A 17,083-nucleotide genomic window follows, 5' to 3' on the forward strand; every position below is an offset into this window, starting at 1 on the left:
AAATGCATAGAAAATGAAGGTGTTTTTTTATTAAATCAACTATGCAACTTATGGGAAGAGTGTACTAAAAACCTTCTTCCCCACTCCAACTTTATTGGGATATCTTCCTAAATGAATGAATGCCTTTACGTCTGTCAGAGATTTAACACGACATTAATTAAAAATTATGAGGGAATGTATTTTGTTGCACCATGTAATAAGAGTCATGACAACCTGTTTAAAAATTCTCTAATGGTTAACCTGTTAGAATACTGATCAATTGCTCGGTAAAATTAAACATTTAGTAATACAATATCATGGCCAATTTTATATACATTTTATGTACACACACACACACACACACACACACACACACACACACACACACACACACACACACACACACACACACACACACACACACACACACTCTCTCTCTCTCTCTCTCTCCAATTTTTCCTGGGCTGTAAATTATTTATCAAGCTAATTTTTTTAAACACACAATTTTATTCTTGCCAGTTTAAATAAAAAGATGCTACAATTCAAAATAATGAAAACAATTTCATTTTTTGTTAATTATTAATCTTTCAGTTTAATCATAGTACTTGATAAACAGTTGAACATAATCCTAGTTTAACAGAAGGATAAATTGAGAACACTGATGACATATATCATTACAACTGCCTTATTGGACCTTTTGCTATGCTGAACGTTTGTAAATGCAATAAAATATTTTTGGAAGACACCCCAAAAGAAAACAACTTGCTGGTTGAGTAACAGAAAACAATTTCCTTTTTGCTATATTGTTGAAACCAAAGTTGTTTATATATAAAAATAAATGTTATGTTCTTATTAGAACATTTTAGACAATTACGTCTGTGCTTAACAAAAAAACTATTGGTCACTCAAGACTATAATAATTAATATTTTAAAGGTTTTAGAGATTACCAGAATGCATGGATACAACTCAGTACAAACTGTAGCTGATGGGATATAGGACTGAAAATACCAATTTGTCCATGTGGAATAGAAATGCTACTAAATAAACTAATTAAATATTTAAAGTACTATCATGGAATGTGACTGTAGATATGATTCATACCTACTATATAACTGGAAGGGGGAAGGAAAGTTTAATATGTAATAATTCGTACCTTACACGTTTAGTTAAATATAAACATTTGTTATTTATATATAAAGTTGCTTCCAAAAATCTATTAATAAGTGATTTAGTTGCACTTAAATCAGTTTCATTTCTCATTTGCCAAGTATTAACTTTTCTTAGTCTTAAATCAACTGTCACTAGTGCACTTTTAGTTTAATTTCCTCTCAATTTTTAAGTCTTTTAAGAGCCCCATCACCTAAACCATGAATGTACAAAATGGCAAAAGTTAATCCCTTTTAGTATAACTGTAGTTTATATACTCATTTTATAGCCAATAATAAGAAAAGGCTTCCTTTTCAAAACTCCTTCACAACTTGCAACGAAACACCATGCACTGAAAGGAAATAGTTAGGCATGGTTAGCATTTGTAAAATGCTAAGGTCTGACAAGTCTTGCTGCTTCTTCCACATCAGGCTTCTCTTACACAAGATAAGATTTCCTTCTGCTTGCCAAAAGCTTCCACAAATCCAAGATAGATGCTTCCTGGAAATAAAGATTTTCAGCTCTATTTGGCACTTGACTGTTCATCCAGCAGCTTTATGCTTTCCTCCACAGCACCCACATACCTCACCACAGTGATGGCATGCTCTCAAGGGGAGGTAGCAGCACATACATGGGGCAATGAATGACAAAGCTATCAGGGCTAACCATCGTAAGCAGAACTTGTCGTCGCTTGTGTCACATGAGCAAGGGTCAGAGAAATCTCCTTCAGAGTCTGACATGCAGTGATATAGCATGCTCTCTGCACAAAGCATGCAACTAACTTGGTATATGCATCTTTTAACAGGATCCGGAGCATCCTGACATTTTCCCCTGCCATTCTCTTCATGATTAAATCTCTCCTGGCAGTATATACAACGAGAACGCTCACCATCCTCTTTCCTTCTTTTTGACTTTTTAAATTTTAAAGAGGAAGGCTGTGTTTTAAATACCACAGAACTCTTCGTGTCTTTTAGTGAATTCAGCTTAGTCCCATCCCCACATGGATACAGATAGTCCGATTTTTTATTGTCTGACTTAGAAAACTGTATACTTGAGTCCGCCTCATCCCTCTCCAGGTCATTTTTCCACATGTCAGGATGTCTGTAGTCTGCATAACGACGTATTAATATCTCACGAGGATTTATTCTAACAATTTCATCTTCATCCTGAAAGCTAACGTGTCTGACTGATTTCAATGGGACCTGAAATGGTAAATGGAAGCATCATGTTAAATTATGTATAGGGATATAGTTGGGTTAGTTCTTCAGTTACCATAAAAATCAGGGCACAGAACTTTTTCCTATTGCCAGGAGATAGTGCTTTCAGTTTATATATGAACTTGCACTATCTGCATACAGACATTTACAAGGCGTGTGCTCAACTTACCTTGTGAAGCAGATGATCAAATAACTTACAGGTGGTTAAGCAAAAGCCACCACCACCCAAGTCTGAATCATTTCAAAATACTTTCTAATGGAGTTGTCTTTGCTTACTGAAGCAGTACTTCACAAGAAATGCATTAAGCTGATGGTGGGAGCTCACAGCCAGTTACCACAAAAATGGTTTACAACACAGCTAGCATCTAATGCAAATTCTGCTAAATCAAGATCAACATAACTTTTTCATAGTTCTAGAAAGATTGGCTGGTGATGAGAGACATCTTTCACTATTAACGAAAATAAGTTTGCTATAAAATTTTAGTTTATGAGCAACGATTAAAAGCAAACAATCCTTTCCCATCCCTGCCAACAGCAAACAAATCCCTCAATTATAGGGAAGGTTAACCTCTGCTGAAATACTTGAGATTCATGAAGGTTTAGTTGGCTCCATGTAATAAAGTTCTGAACCAGCCAATCTTGCCATTGGTAAACACACTAATACCCTAGAGCAAGCTAGAGAGGACAATTTTTGAAAAGCTGCAGGACACAATCCTCAGTCAAAATAGGGCAACAGAAATCCAAGGTCCTGTCGCAGTGCTGTGTCTTTAACAGCAAGCATATGTCCCCTGACCTCAGCCCAGAATGGGGGTTGGGACAGCAACGCACGCTGGGAAAGGCAGCAATTATATAAAACTTTATTGCTCTGTCTGTAGAGCCTCATGGGAGCAGTTTGCACTTTATTCTCTCTCCACAATGGCCCTTGGAGACACCAGACATGAGGAAAAACCTGGTGTGGGGCTTTCCATTAAGAGCTAGGACAGCAGGAAGGACCTGTGAAGAGGCCTACAGAGAGGCAAAAAAGAAGGCCAGGGAACTTTGGGGAGGAGCATGTTATTCAAGGTCTGAAGAGGTATTATGTAGAAGGACCCCCAAGGAAGGGTGAAGTAAATGAAGGGAAAGGCCTGGGGCAACACAGTAATGGTGTAGGCTTGAGACCTGGTGTTGGCATCTGCCTGTTCATGTGTTTCAAACTGGGGATTCCTCTGTGGCAACACAGACTTCAGAGGGAGGTACAAAAAATTCCACAGTAGACATATGTGACAACAGGTCCCTAGGGAGCATTACGTTTGTATTCCTTCTGAAGTATTTTAATATCTACTATAATAGCTCTATTCTTGTTATCCATAGAAAATATCTAATCTTTGCATCTTGCTAAATTCTTGGCTTCTACAACATCCTGTTCAGGGTGAATTGATTTAAAAGAAAGCAATTTAAAATCACTGATGTTAATTATGATTAAATCAGGAAGCAGGAAAGCTTGATTTAAATAATTGATGTTAATCTTGCTCTGTATTTATACTTTAGGCATTTTCCTAAAGAAAAGCTGATTCTCATTTGTTGGTAACGATTAAAAACATCTTATCTGCTACTAAATAGAGCCTTTACATTAAATTTGGTCCTTTTTGCTAACCAGGAAGATACAGTACATCTATACACATTTCTTTACACAATTTAGCTTAACTTATATTTATTCAAATGCTTAATTTTTACAATGTTATTATTTTAGAAAATAGTGAATGATGCCTTTTCTTATTTACTAGATTAATTTTTTATTTGTGATTTGTGTTGAGCTCTAGTTGGATAGAAATTAGAATTCAATGGACAAAACAAGCATTTCTTTTTTAGTTAGTTCAATAAAACTACCTTAAATGTGCTGGAGGCATAAGATTTTTTTTTTTAAATCAAAACATGTTTTGCATTTATAACTAACTGATTTATTAAACAAAAGGACATATCTGTATTTAGTGAACTAAACCGATTGTTTCTAGTCACTATGAACCGTGAAGATTTTAGAATGAGTAGATCTCATCCTCTCAAATCTAGCTTTTATTAATAGATTGGGAGAGGAAAAAGAATCTTCCTTGCTTTTTCAAATCCCAATTGGTTTCTTAACTCTGAAAGAAATAGTCATTGAACTGAACTATTTGGATAAACTGAAATGAAGAAAATATTCTCTCTGCACCTGCAGCAAAGGCTACTGCTGTCAAAAGCTAGTTTAGTACTTCAATAAACTAGTTCCAGGTGCTTTACCAGTGACTTCCACCCATTCAGCGGTTTGAAAAAGTATTTCCTTTTATCAATTTTGAGTCTGCTATGTTTCAGTTTTATTGGATGTCCTCTTGTTCTTATATCAAACAAGAGAACCCGATCTAACTTCTCAATACCATTCATTACTGTTGTATACTTTTAGCATGTCCCCTCTTATTTGTCTGGTCTCTAAAGTAAACAATCCCAATATTCAGTCTCTTTATGTGAGAATTTTTCCACACCCTTAATCATCTTGTTGCTAGTTTCTAAACTCCCTCTAATTCTGCAATATCCTTTCTGAAATGGGATGACCAATACCCAAACACGGTATTCCAGAGGAGGGTCACCTCATCTCAGAATGGATATTGCAAAAGACTGGGACTGTTTATCTTAAAGAAAAGACAAGTAAGACACAATAAAAGCATACAAAATAATGAATGGAACTGTTACTGACAGGGTAAATAGAAGTTTTCTATCTTTTAATACAAGGAGTAGGGAACATCAAATGAAATCTGATGAAAGGAAATACTGAGGAGCTTACCATCAAAGTATAAGAAGAGACAACAGATGGATGCAGACAGATAAGACAGACAACAGTGAAGCAATTACGGTAGATATAAATTAGCAGCAGTCACAGCACACCAGCTGCTTGGCCTTTATTGATATCACAACACAGGTGAGTTTTAAGGAGAGATATGGGGGAGGATACTAGAGATTTTGCAGAAGCTCCCCATAAAATAAGAGGCAGTTGAGAGAAAGTACAAGTCTCTCAGTTCATCCATAAAATAGGGATACTGATACTTTATTTCACAGGGGTGCTGAAAGGATGAATTCACTAAGATTAGTGAGGAACTCAGGTCCCATGCTGGGGGTCATATAAGAACCAGACAGAGAATGGAAACTCTTCAAGTTGGAGAGAGTCCAGCAGAGGGCAACAAAAATGATTAGGGGGCTGGAGCACAAGACTTATGAGGAGAGGCTGAGGGAACTAGGCTTGTTTAGTCTGCAGAAGAGAAGAATGAGAGGGGATTTGATAGCAGCCTTTAAGTACCTGAAAGGGGGTTTCAGGGAGGATGGAGCTAGGCTGTTCTCAGTGGTGGCAGATGATAGAACAAGGAGCAACAGTCTCAAGTTGCAGAGGGGGAGGTCTAGGTTGGACATTAGGAAAAAGTTTTTCACTAGGAGGGTGGTGAAGCACTGGAATGGGTTCCCTAGGGAGGTGGTGGAATCTCCATCTCTAGAGGTTTTTAAACTGCGGCTTGACAAAGCCCTGGCTGGGATTATTTAGCTGAGGTTAGTCCTGCTTTGAGCAGGGGGTTGGACTAGCTGACCTCCTGAGGTCCCTTCCAACTCTATGAGTCTATGATTCTAAGTTTCAAGTCAGTTTTTTTTCCTCATTGTGATGTCAGCAGCATGATTTATGAACACTCTCTCAGAAAAGGCTAAAGGGGTTCAGCCTCCTAATCTAGTAGATCCACATGATACCATAGGCAGGGGCCATCTGTGAGAGCACAGTGGCTTCAGTACTGTTATTTAGACTGTACAAAAGCTGTTCTGCCAGGGACACGCAGCCCTTCCGACTGATATTCCCTTGGGGAACCCTTCTGAGTGTGGGTTTCCAAAATGCAGAGGAAGAACATGAGTTGAGTTGCCCTGTAAGTTTAGGGGTGGAATATGCAACGAAGAATATTTGTTCCCATGGCCGTAATCCATAGAAAATTTTAAGGTGTGCTTTCATATGGTCTAGGAGAAAATGTATGGCATGGGACTTGTAGCATGCATTTTTTTTATGCTTCCTCTGGGCATGAATTAAGGGGTTAGGGCTCCCTTCTGGTCATGGAAGCAGAGGTATCCCCTAAAGATTAGGAAAGTTTCTGAACAGAAGAACTTAGGGTTGTAGCACCAGAACTGGATATGGGTGATCAGTTTTTTTTTTTAAACTTTTACTCCATGTTTGTCATAAATCTGCCCATTCTTTCCTTAGAAGCGTCAAAATTCTCACTGCACTACCACACACTTCCCCTCTAAAGGGGTCCTTTACCCCCACCACCACATAATGCTGAAAATGCATTCTAACAAAACAGAAACAAGTCCTTTCTTAAAAAACTGATTAACTAATAAAACATGAAGGACATGACTAGGGTTAATAGTCCTAAAATTTGACCTTTTTTCCTTCCCTATTTATCTAGCTTGGTATTTTTTATTTATTCTCTCTCTCTCTCACACTCACTAATACACACACCGCTTTTCCTTCCTCAAATCAGCCCGCAATCTACCACCTGCTCAAATGCTTCAATGTTGATACATTAAAAAACTTGGCAGCAGTCCATCACAATAGCAACCTGATGATAAATTAGTGGTCAAGGGAGCAGGGGGGAAAAAAACTAGACGGAAACAAGTTTTAATAACAAATTTCCAAAGGCTCTATATATGAAGAGTATGAAGTAATTTTAAAAGCTAGGTGATACACCTTGATAATGTCCTCTTATCAATTCAAAAGCAGGAAGTAAAGGAGACAATGACAGCATGTGACCCAGGTTCAATTATGTATAAAACACCGTGTAAGCATAATTTGTTTAACTAAATGTGCCTTTCATTCAGAATAATCCCATTCTCTAACTCAACTTCAGAATATATACATGCACCTAACATTTATATATTTCAGGATTCACTTTGTCCAGTAGTGAAATGTAGTCTTTCCTAACACCATGTAGTAACACTACACAACAGTTTGAAAAAGGACTGAGAAAGAATACCATATCCAATTGGAACTCCAGCAAATTTTCATTAATATAATTACCCAACTGGAAATTAGTCGGAACACTGATGCAATGTGTTTAGTTTTGCTGGAAGTACCAAGAGCTAAACGGCCTTACCTGTACCTGTGGTCAAAGCGTTAATGTTACATTTCATTTGAAAGACAGCACTGCACATCCAAACTAGTCTTGGACATTTGTTCAGTACTATATATCTCCCACATTTTCCTAGGTGATCTCCCATCCGACAAAGTTGGCTGATGAAGCTCTATTTAGTTTGCAGAGTCAAAGCCTACAGTGGTAAACTGAATACACAACTCTATATGAAGAGTTGGGTTATGGTTGAATTTGTTTACTCTTGTCCATTTAATTCTTAATCATAACACTACATTAATCAGTTTTGCATGTTATGATCAAGATAAAAATCTATTATTTATTCAATGGGTGAGTCAAATAACCCTGTACTCCAAGAGGGTTTGTTTGAATATATGTATATATGATCAAAATAAAACACTTACTGGCTGTTACCTCATTATGCAGAGCTCAACATACGTATTAGTGTGCATAATTGAAGCTCTGCACATTAAAGCCAGGAAATACACCAATCTTTCTATAACTCTGTAAATGAAAAAATCCAGAACCAATAAAAATCAACAATATTCCATGCTCTAAATGGGACTCCTGAGGCTTATGCTGAAGAGGGATGTGTAGGATGCAACTGCTTCCTTCGGTTTGAAAGGAATGCTTTAGGAATTTAAGATTTACCTCAGTCTCCTGGACATTCAATAGTCAAGGTATACTGGATTCAAATGTTAGTACTTCATGTAAAAATCTATTATAAAGCATTTTTATAGTCATACATTCAAAGCATGGTAGAGACATTAACTAAGTAATCTTTGCAATACTGCTTGGAGCAGTGGAGGCTCATATCCCCACTTCACAACCCAGGAGACTGAGACAGAAAGGTTAGGTGACCTAACAAGGAGATAGTGAGTCAACAGCAGAACCAAGACCAAAACTCAGGACCTCATGATTCCCAATCCTTTGCCTATTTTTCCCCCTGATAGGATTGTCTTGCAATCAAAAAAGAATGTTTATTTTACTACTTTTAAGTAACTAGTCAACTCACAAACTTGTATCAGCTAGTGCATGAAAGGGGAGCTTATTCTTTTTTGGAAGAATACTTAAGTGTATTAGAGGACTCCCCTCCTTATGCTTTTTCCAGAACAGAAGTACAGCGTAATAAAATGCACACAACTATTATTTGAACTCCCACATTTTCAGTACATATTATGGACATTCTCTCTAGAGTCTTCCTAATAAACAGATCCCAGAAAGTTCTGGGCATAAGGTCCTCTATAATAAATGTTACCCAAGTCAATAAAAATGTTCACCATTTCCTTGCTCTTATAAAAAATCTTGAGCTTTGATACCAAAACAGCAGCAAAATGCACACATTTTACTGGAAGGTCAGTATTTTCCTTAGTCTTAATATTGTATATAACACTGTACCTTTTGGAAAGTGTATTTTAACTTTTGTATCATTAAAGTGCCTTTTCCTGTGTCTGTGGTCTTTTCCTTTTCTAAGCATTTATTATTATTCATGTACAATTTATTTATAGTTTTCCTGTTGTACCAAACATTATATCCTGGTCTCTGACTGCTTATGATGCTATAAATGAAGTTTCTCTAATAATATTCTTTAGAAAAATAGTCTGGACAATACACCCCAAGTATACATTTCTTTATTATTTCTAACCAAAACAGTTTTTCCATACTTGTCAACAATGTTGTTTCACAGAGGACTAAGTCCATGGTGAATTAGAAGTTTAAAAATAAATGGTTTATCAAAACACAAAAATGTGTAATAAAAACTTGAAAAAAATTTAGAATGTGGAAATAATAGCTTTTCACGTAATCTGGTTAACTAAAGGATGGCTAAACAATTTCACAGAACCTGACCTCCAAAACGTCCTTTGTGAGGTAACAATTCTGTGATATTTCATTCAAAAAGGATGTATGTACCACATTTCAGAAAGAAAGGACTGCAATATCTACAAATACGGGCTTATAATTGAAGTGTCATCCCAGACATACCTATGTAGTGATGGATTAATGATTAATATAAAATTATACGGTAACTGAGACAAGAAGTGTTTCTGTGGTAGGAAGCAAGGTTGGCAATTTCCTGGGGGAAAAGCCAGGTTAGAACAGGGCACTGGCAAATACCAGGTGAAACTGGGAAACAAAATTATTATTAGAATATACTAGTGAAAATTTACTGAAAAATATTTAGCAATTTAATAATAGTTTTGCAGTATATATAATATTTAAAATTGAAATGAGTGAAAGTATAACTTCCTTGAGAAAATACTGAACTAAAATGTACAGATATTCTGATGTTCAGTATCATATTACATATGTTAGTATTACACTTACTGCAGTTTTACTTTTTATTTGTAGAATCCTAAATTCATCTCCAAATCTACTACCTTACATAACCACAATTTGAATCTGTAACTAAAAGTGTAATGTGATGTGCATTAACTAAACAGTTTTTAAAATAGAAAATGCCTTGAACTGGAACTAACTAGTTCTTCCCAAGGTGGTATAAACTACAATTTCACATGGTAAAAAACGCCTATGGTAAATATCATGCCATCCCTGGTTGGAAGTCTCTTACCTGGTTGGATTGGCTGGTAAAGTAGGCTCTTCTAGAGTTCAACTCCTCAAATGTCGAGGGCCTTATATTTGGACTTTTATAAGGTTCATTGGTTACGACGGTTTCATGTTGGAATAGGTGATCTTTTGTTAATGAACTGGAAGTATTTTCTTGAGTTGCCTAAAACAGAAGAAAATTCAACTTTATTCTGTTCTTGATATGATTTAATGTTTACATAAAAATCTGTACTAACATCAAACCATAAAATCTTCACTAATCTCTCCAATATATTCATATATGTTTTACAAGATACATGTTTAAGGGAAACATTCACAAGGTCTCAAACATTTTTTTTTTAAACCGTGGTTTTAGTAGCGACAAAGTAATTCTGCCTAAGAGAATGAAATTCCCTATCCACAGAACGGATACAGTATAGGCAGCAGCAATGCAAACCCCTCTACCCCACCAATGCGCTTCAAATCTGACAAGAAGCGGTTTTAGTCCAGTCTCCAATATTATTTGTTCTAGAACTGTCCACAAAGGTGTTAATTATTGCTGATTTTGACAGTAACTTTTGATGACTGTTTCCCAAAATTGTATTGCTCTCAACTGCAAATTGTGAGGAAACAAAAACACTCAGACATACTGCTAGAGGAAAACGTTCTGAGAAAATGGTGCAGAAACAGAATTACTGGCTGGGTGTCAAGTTTAGAAAGCAAGGTAATTTAACAGATTGGCTTGCAATACAGGAAATAAATGAACAAAAAGTGAATTTCAAGATAGTTACAGCAAGCATACACAAAACAACTAATTACCATCTGATATTGAAACTAAGTTTACATGAAACAAGTAGGCACAAATTAAGACCATGGGGCAAATGTTTATTAAGATACCTGCAGGACAAATCCCACTCATAGTTTGGGAGAATGGAACAGTAAGTGCACTTGGGTTGAACAGTGGTCTGTACATACAGATCAATCTATTGAACAGAATGGAAATAATCGTAAAGAATCTGAGGTGTTTCATGATTTAGGATATACAGAGGTGTCAAAACCCATGTGCCATACAAAGTTCAGTGAGCACTGACAGATATTAAAAACTAGAATTGACTAGGTGGCAAAATCTGATGTTATCGAGTAAGGTCAAACTTCAGCTGACTGGATTAATGGTGGTCACTGTAATAAAACCAAACAAGCTAAAGATTTGTGGAGATCCAAAAGATTTGAATAAGCCAGTTAAACACAAACTACTGCACAGGACCAGATGAGGTAGTCGTGTTTAGACTTTAAAATACAAAAGTATTTTCCATTTTGGATGAAGGAAGTACAAGACTGTGAATCTTTAACTTCCTTTGGGTAGATATATGTTTAAATCATTTCTTCTTTGAATTAGCTTTGCATCTGAAGTATACAGAAGCATCATATCCTGGATCTTTGAAGAACTGGATGAGATGGAAGGAGAGGTTACTTAACTTACAATAACTTGAATTCTTTAAGATATTTCGTCCTATGGGCACGCTACCATGGGTTGGTGTGAATGCATGTGAACGCTCTACTACAGAATACAAAGCAGTGTCCATGGTCCCACGCCTGCGCAAAGTAGCACTGTAAACCAGGGGATATAAAGGAGGCATGGACCCATGGCCACACAAGTTCCTTCTCAGCTGTTGAGAGCCTCCACAGCTGAGAGAAGGAGGGCAGGAGGTAGAGCACTCATAGGGACAAAACATTTCAAAGAACTCAAGTTACTATACCGCAAGTAACTTCTCCTCCTTTGAGTATATGTGCCTATGACTGCTCCACAGTAGGATAATCCCAAGCAGTAACTTAACAAGGAGGCGGGTGCTGAGGAGGCAAAACCAAGACAGTCAGTAGAGCTATATATATGTGGATTGAGAGCTAATGGAATGCACTACCTCTTTGTGAGGGGACTGCATCCCAGCAGATTCACAGCAAATAAAAAGATACACTCCAAAACCCACTTTGACAGCCTTCATATAGAAATAGATTGTCCCTTCATTCTTTCTGAAAATTATACCAATAGGAGAGGCCCAGAAAGTCTTAGTCCTGTCAAGGTAGAAGGCAAAGTTTCTTCTGATATATAGCGTATGTAGGCTGATCTCCTCTGTGGAGGTATGGGGGTTTGGGTAGAATACTGGGAGTTAAATCTCCTGATTAATGTGGTATTCTGAAGAGACCTTTGGGAGGAAGTGAAAATGAGGGCACAGTATCACCTTTTCTTCACAAAAGATGGTATATGGTGGGTCAGCCTTAAGAGCACCAAGTTCTCCGGTTTGCCTAGCTGAAGCAATGAATGAAAATGAAGCCTTGAGGTGACTTGGAAGAGAGAATAGGTAGCTACCAGTTCAAAGGTAGGTTTCCATAGGGCATTAAGAACCAAAATGAGGTGTCACTTGGGGGAATCAGATTCCATACTAGGGGAAACAAAATGGTTAAAACCTTGAGGAATCTAGCTGCAGTAGGGAGGGTAAAGATTGAAAAGCCATTGATGGGTGAGTGGAAGGCTGTAATAGTGGCCAAATGTTACTCTGAGCTCTGTGATAGGCCTTGGTCTTCAAATCCAACAGGCAGTCCAGGATTTTGGAGAGCAGGACTTCTGAGGCTTGAGAACATTAAAGAACACCAGGAGTGGAGTGCTTCCATTTTTGAAGGTAGTCTCAACGGTACTAGGTTTCCTACTAGGAGAACTGACTTGACTTTATCTGAACAGATTAGCACCATACTAGAGAAACATTTAGGAAGCATGCTGTCAAGTTCAAGAAGGAGAGGTAGGAGTGGATCAGGGTCCTTGAGTCCTGTGATAGGAGATCCTTCCTGAGATAAGTCGGAGAAATGTTGCCACAGAGAGGTGTATCAGACTTGAGTACCACACTTGTATTGCCCAGGACAGCGCAATGAAGATAATCTTCACTCTTTCTTGATGCAGTTTGGAGTAAGGTCTTGAGGGTTAAAGGTAGAAGTAGATAAGCATACAGTAAGATAAAGGGTCATGGTGTTATCAGGGCATCGCCCAATGAGTTGTGGCCATATTCTCCCTCAGAGCAGAAGAGACAGCATTTTGTGTTGTTCAGAGGGGCAAAGATCTGCTTCTGGGAAACTCCAGGTCTGTCAGATGCTGTGGAAGACAGTCTTTGAGCTCCCCATTTGTGGTCCTATGGATGTTCCTCAGGGAGCCTCCAATTATGGAGGGCTAATAGACTACTGAGATCTCTGTCTGATGGGAAAGGCAGCAGTTCCACAGTTTTAGCGACTTCACATATAAGGACTGGGATCTTTGTCTGCCTTGCCGGTTGATATAATACATTGATGCCTACTGTCCAGCATAACGCTGGAAGAGTGGCTCTGTATGGTGTCAAGGAAGTGCTGGCAAGCATACCTCATTGCTTTCAGCTACAAATGTTGACGGAGCATGATCTCTTATGCAGAGCACTTGTCCTAGGCTCTGTCCACCTGCAGGTGAGCACCCTATCCCAAAAGAGAAGTGTCTGTTGTGATGATCTTTGACCCGGGGGGGAGAGGGGGAGAGGAAGAGATGAGAGAATGGAGTTCCAACGGAAGCCTTCTGTGATTCCTTCCACCATCTGAGAGAGTGCAGAACTTTGATACACTTGCAGATACTGTCTGCTCAGGTCTTAACCATACTTGGAGGCACCTGAGGTGTAGTCTCATGTGAGGTGACACAAACGTGGCAGCTATCACGTGTCAAGAGTTGTAGGCAGGACCTCACAGTTTGCAGGTTGGGTTGTATTGTCGAGGTAGGACTGAACTGAGTGGAGACTCTCTCTTTGGAGAGATAGGCTCTGGTGACTAGTGCGTCTAGAGAGGCTCCAGTGAAGTCTATTCTTTAGACTGGAGTCAATGTAGACTTCTGAAATAGGGTTAGAAGCCTTGGATGTTGTCAGCTAGACCTCTGGAACCGATCAACCCCTGAGGAGCCAATAACCACATATGAGAATGCTGCTTTGTCCATGGATGTAATTAGGCTACCACTGCCGAGAGAAGTTTTGTAAAGACCCTTGAAGCTATGGAGAGCCTGACTAGCATTCTAAGCCTATCCTGAATGGCAGAAAGTGTTCGTGGGATGGGTGTATGGTTACATGAAAGTAGGAGTCCCAGAGATCAAGGGCAACGAACCAGCTTCCCAGATCTAGAGATGGGATTATAGTGGCAAATGTCACCATCCTGAAGTGCTGAGAAAGGATGTACTTATTCAGGTTTCTTAGGTTGAGGATCTGTTTCCAAACTGTCCCTCTTGGGAACTGGGGAATAGTTAGAATAGAACTCTTCTGAAAAAACTCTGTGGGGACTGGTTTGATTGCCCTCAAGTGTAGGAGAGACTGGACCTCCTGTTTCAAGAGGTTTTTGTAAGAGGGGTCCCTGAAGAGAGATGGGAAAGAAGGGGGAAAGGGGAAGACAGAGTGGAAGCAGATAGAATACCCCATGTTGATCATCTCCAAAATCCATCTGTCTGTGGCAATCTGTTCCCAGACTGGAAAGAAGTGGGACAGTCGAGCTTCAAAGGGGTTGGATTCATTCAGCACAGGATTCAGTAAATTAGGTTACTTGAGGCCTTTGATCAAGGCATCAAAATTGTTTCTTGGAGATGCAGAAGTTGCTGTAGAACAGGGCGGTCACATCTTTTGAGGCCTGGATCATCTTCTCTGAGAGTCAAAAAGTCTAGAAAAAGCCTGCTATTGGTTTTACTGGAATGACCTAAATCTCTGATATTTGAGAATTACTGCCTTTGAGAAAAATGTAAATTCCCAGTGACAGCAAGGTAGTTCGAGTCCCAGGGAATTGGGAGTGGGGTGGGGAAAAAAATGCATCTATTCCTTCACATAGAATATAGTATTATCATCTGTTCACTTACAGGTGGTTTGGATAGTGACAGGTGTTTGCTAGACTGTGCAAGCAGGCAATAACAAAGCCTCATTTCTTGTGTGTGCGATTTTTCCCTCAGGATATTTAAAATGTCCACCAATAGAACCTCCTCTAATGGGATCTGGGGAATTCTGCCACTGTTGCCCCATGAAGTCTTGAAAGGCCCAAAAGTCAGCAGAAGAATCACAGAATCCTAAGGTTTAGAAGGGACTGCAAGGGACATCTAGGTCTAATCCCCTGCCAAAATGGAGGATTTGTTGTGTCAACACCATCCAGAACAGATGGCTATCCAGACTCTTTTTTAAAACCTCCAGGGGACTCCTGTCAGGAAGTTGAAGAGTGCCCCACTGACGGGGGAACCATGGTGGTACTGGCTGCGTTCAGGTGAACTCAGTGCAGCAGTGACTGGCTTGGGTGTCTGGTTGTCGTGGGAGAAACTGTCGGTGCCGGGGAGGTGGAATGGCATCGCTCTCGCTGGGACCTTGGCGGAGTGGGTTCAGTGCCGGTGACAGGGAACAGGACCCTGGGGACCTGCGTCTCGATGGTGGGGACCTTCACCTTGGTGACCTGTCCTGAGGAGACATCCTCTAGGGCTCAGGCGAGCAGTGCAGCCAGTGAGGGGGTCCCATCGCTGGCTTCCCCTTTGAAACGGACGCCTTATCCCTCCCCGGCACCAGGGCAGGCTTAGGAGTGGGAAGCAGGGGGACAGCCATCAAAAACTTCGCTGCCTGGACTGCGTCAGGCTTCGACGGCACCCTGAGCTGGAGGGATCCCTTCTGCTCCCGGAGTTGGAGGGCTCAGAGCCCTAAAGGCCGAGTCCTGCTCCGAATGTCCCAGTGCAGCCAGCTGGAACGAAGCGGTGCCCTTGCTTGACCCTGCATCTCTGCTCTTCTTTGGTGCAAAGGAGCAATCCTTGTCCAGGCGCTGTTTCTTCTTCCTCTTTTGCAGAGGAGAAGGTGGCTAGTGCCTGCACTGGCAAAATGCTCGGCACCAAGGTGGAATGTGGCAGCTCCGAGGCCAGTCTCAACACCGCCTCCATGAGAAGGGCTTTCAGGCAGATCTCCCTTTCTTTCTGAGTCTTCAGTCTGAAGCCCTTGCACAGATCTTATACTTGTCCTTGTGGTGTGACTCCCCCAAGCACTTCAGACAGCTCTTGTGGGGGTCACTGAGCAGGAAGGGCTTGCCGCAAACTGTACAGGGCTTGAAGTCCGGAGAGTGGGGCATGCCCCGCTCCCAAGTCGACATCTCTAACGGGACTAACACTTAACACTAACTAACTACTAACAGCAGCATTTAAAGAACTACTTACTTAATTAACCTAATTGCTAACTACAATAGAACAGGGGAACTGGAGTACCTGTGATTGCAGGAATTTGAGTCTAACTTCTCTTTCTTTATTTCTTTATCTTAAACCCCGTACAGACCTTACATTTAGATGAGACTTGGTTGTCCCCGAGGCAGCTCCATGTCTGTCACTTCACGAAAGAAGACCTGTGGCAGGTCTGGCGGGACTTAAACTCTGATCTTCCGCATAACCCAGGAGGCTACCAGCCAAAAAAGAAAGAAATGGGGGGGAGGGTAACACTCCTCCTAATCAAAACTATAAACTAAAAGGAGTAAAAATAAGACTAAAATAACTAAGAAATAAGGAACAGAATACTAAAAAAAGGTGGGAAGCCACAGAATCAATTGGACATGCAATAGATTCATCTCAAGCCACAGGACACTGAGAAGGATTGAGTAGCAGCAGGTCTTTGCCTCTTTATATGCCCTTGTTTGGAGCTGAACATGAGCTCCCAGTGCAATGCTATGGACTAACAGGCTAATGCAATCTTTTGGATGCATAAATGAGAGGAATCTTGAGTAGGAGTAGAGAGCTTATTTTACCGCTGTATTTGGTACTGGTCTGACCGGTACTGGCATAGTATGTTTAGTTCTGGTGTCCACGATTCAAGAAGGATGTTTATAAATAGGAGAGCATACACAAAAGAGCCAGAAGAATGACTGAAGAATTAGAAAATATGCCTTATAACATTAGAGTCAAGGAGCTCAATCTATTTAGCTTAACAAACAGAAAGTTAAGGGGTGACTTGATTACAGTTTAAGTACCTACAAGGGAATATTTAATAATGGGACTCTTCAATCTAGTAGCAAAAGACATAACATACTCC

General features: G+C 39.7%; 1 protein-coding gene across 1 annotated transcript in view; it reads right to left on the reverse strand.

The window, feature by feature from the left end:
* Nucleotides 1-396: 396 nt before the first annotated feature.
* The window catches only part of SPRED1 (sprouty related EVH1 domain containing 1), a 95,142-nt gene continuing 78,455 nt past the window's right edge, over nt 397-17,083 (reverse strand). Inside the window, exons 5-6 of the mRNA XM_067558047.1 lie at nt 10,033-10,191; nt 397-2,328 (exon numbers count right to left, since the gene is read on the reverse strand). Of these exons, the coding sequence (XP_067414148.1) occupies nt 1,669-2,328; nt 10,033-10,191 (819 nt within the window). The 3' untranslated portion in view covers nt 397-1,668. The remainder of the gene's footprint in view (nt 2,329-10,032; nt 10,192-17,083) is intronic.

Source organism: Emydura macquarii, unplaced genomic scaffold (assembly GCF_026122565.2).
Source record: "Emydura macquarii macquarii isolate MOO-44397 ecotype Brisbane River unplaced genomic scaffold, CSIRO-AGI_Emac_v2 contig_1876, whole genome shotgun sequence".
NCBI classification, from domain to species: Eukaryota; Metazoa; Chordata; order Testudines; family Chelidae; genus Emydura; species Emydura macquarii.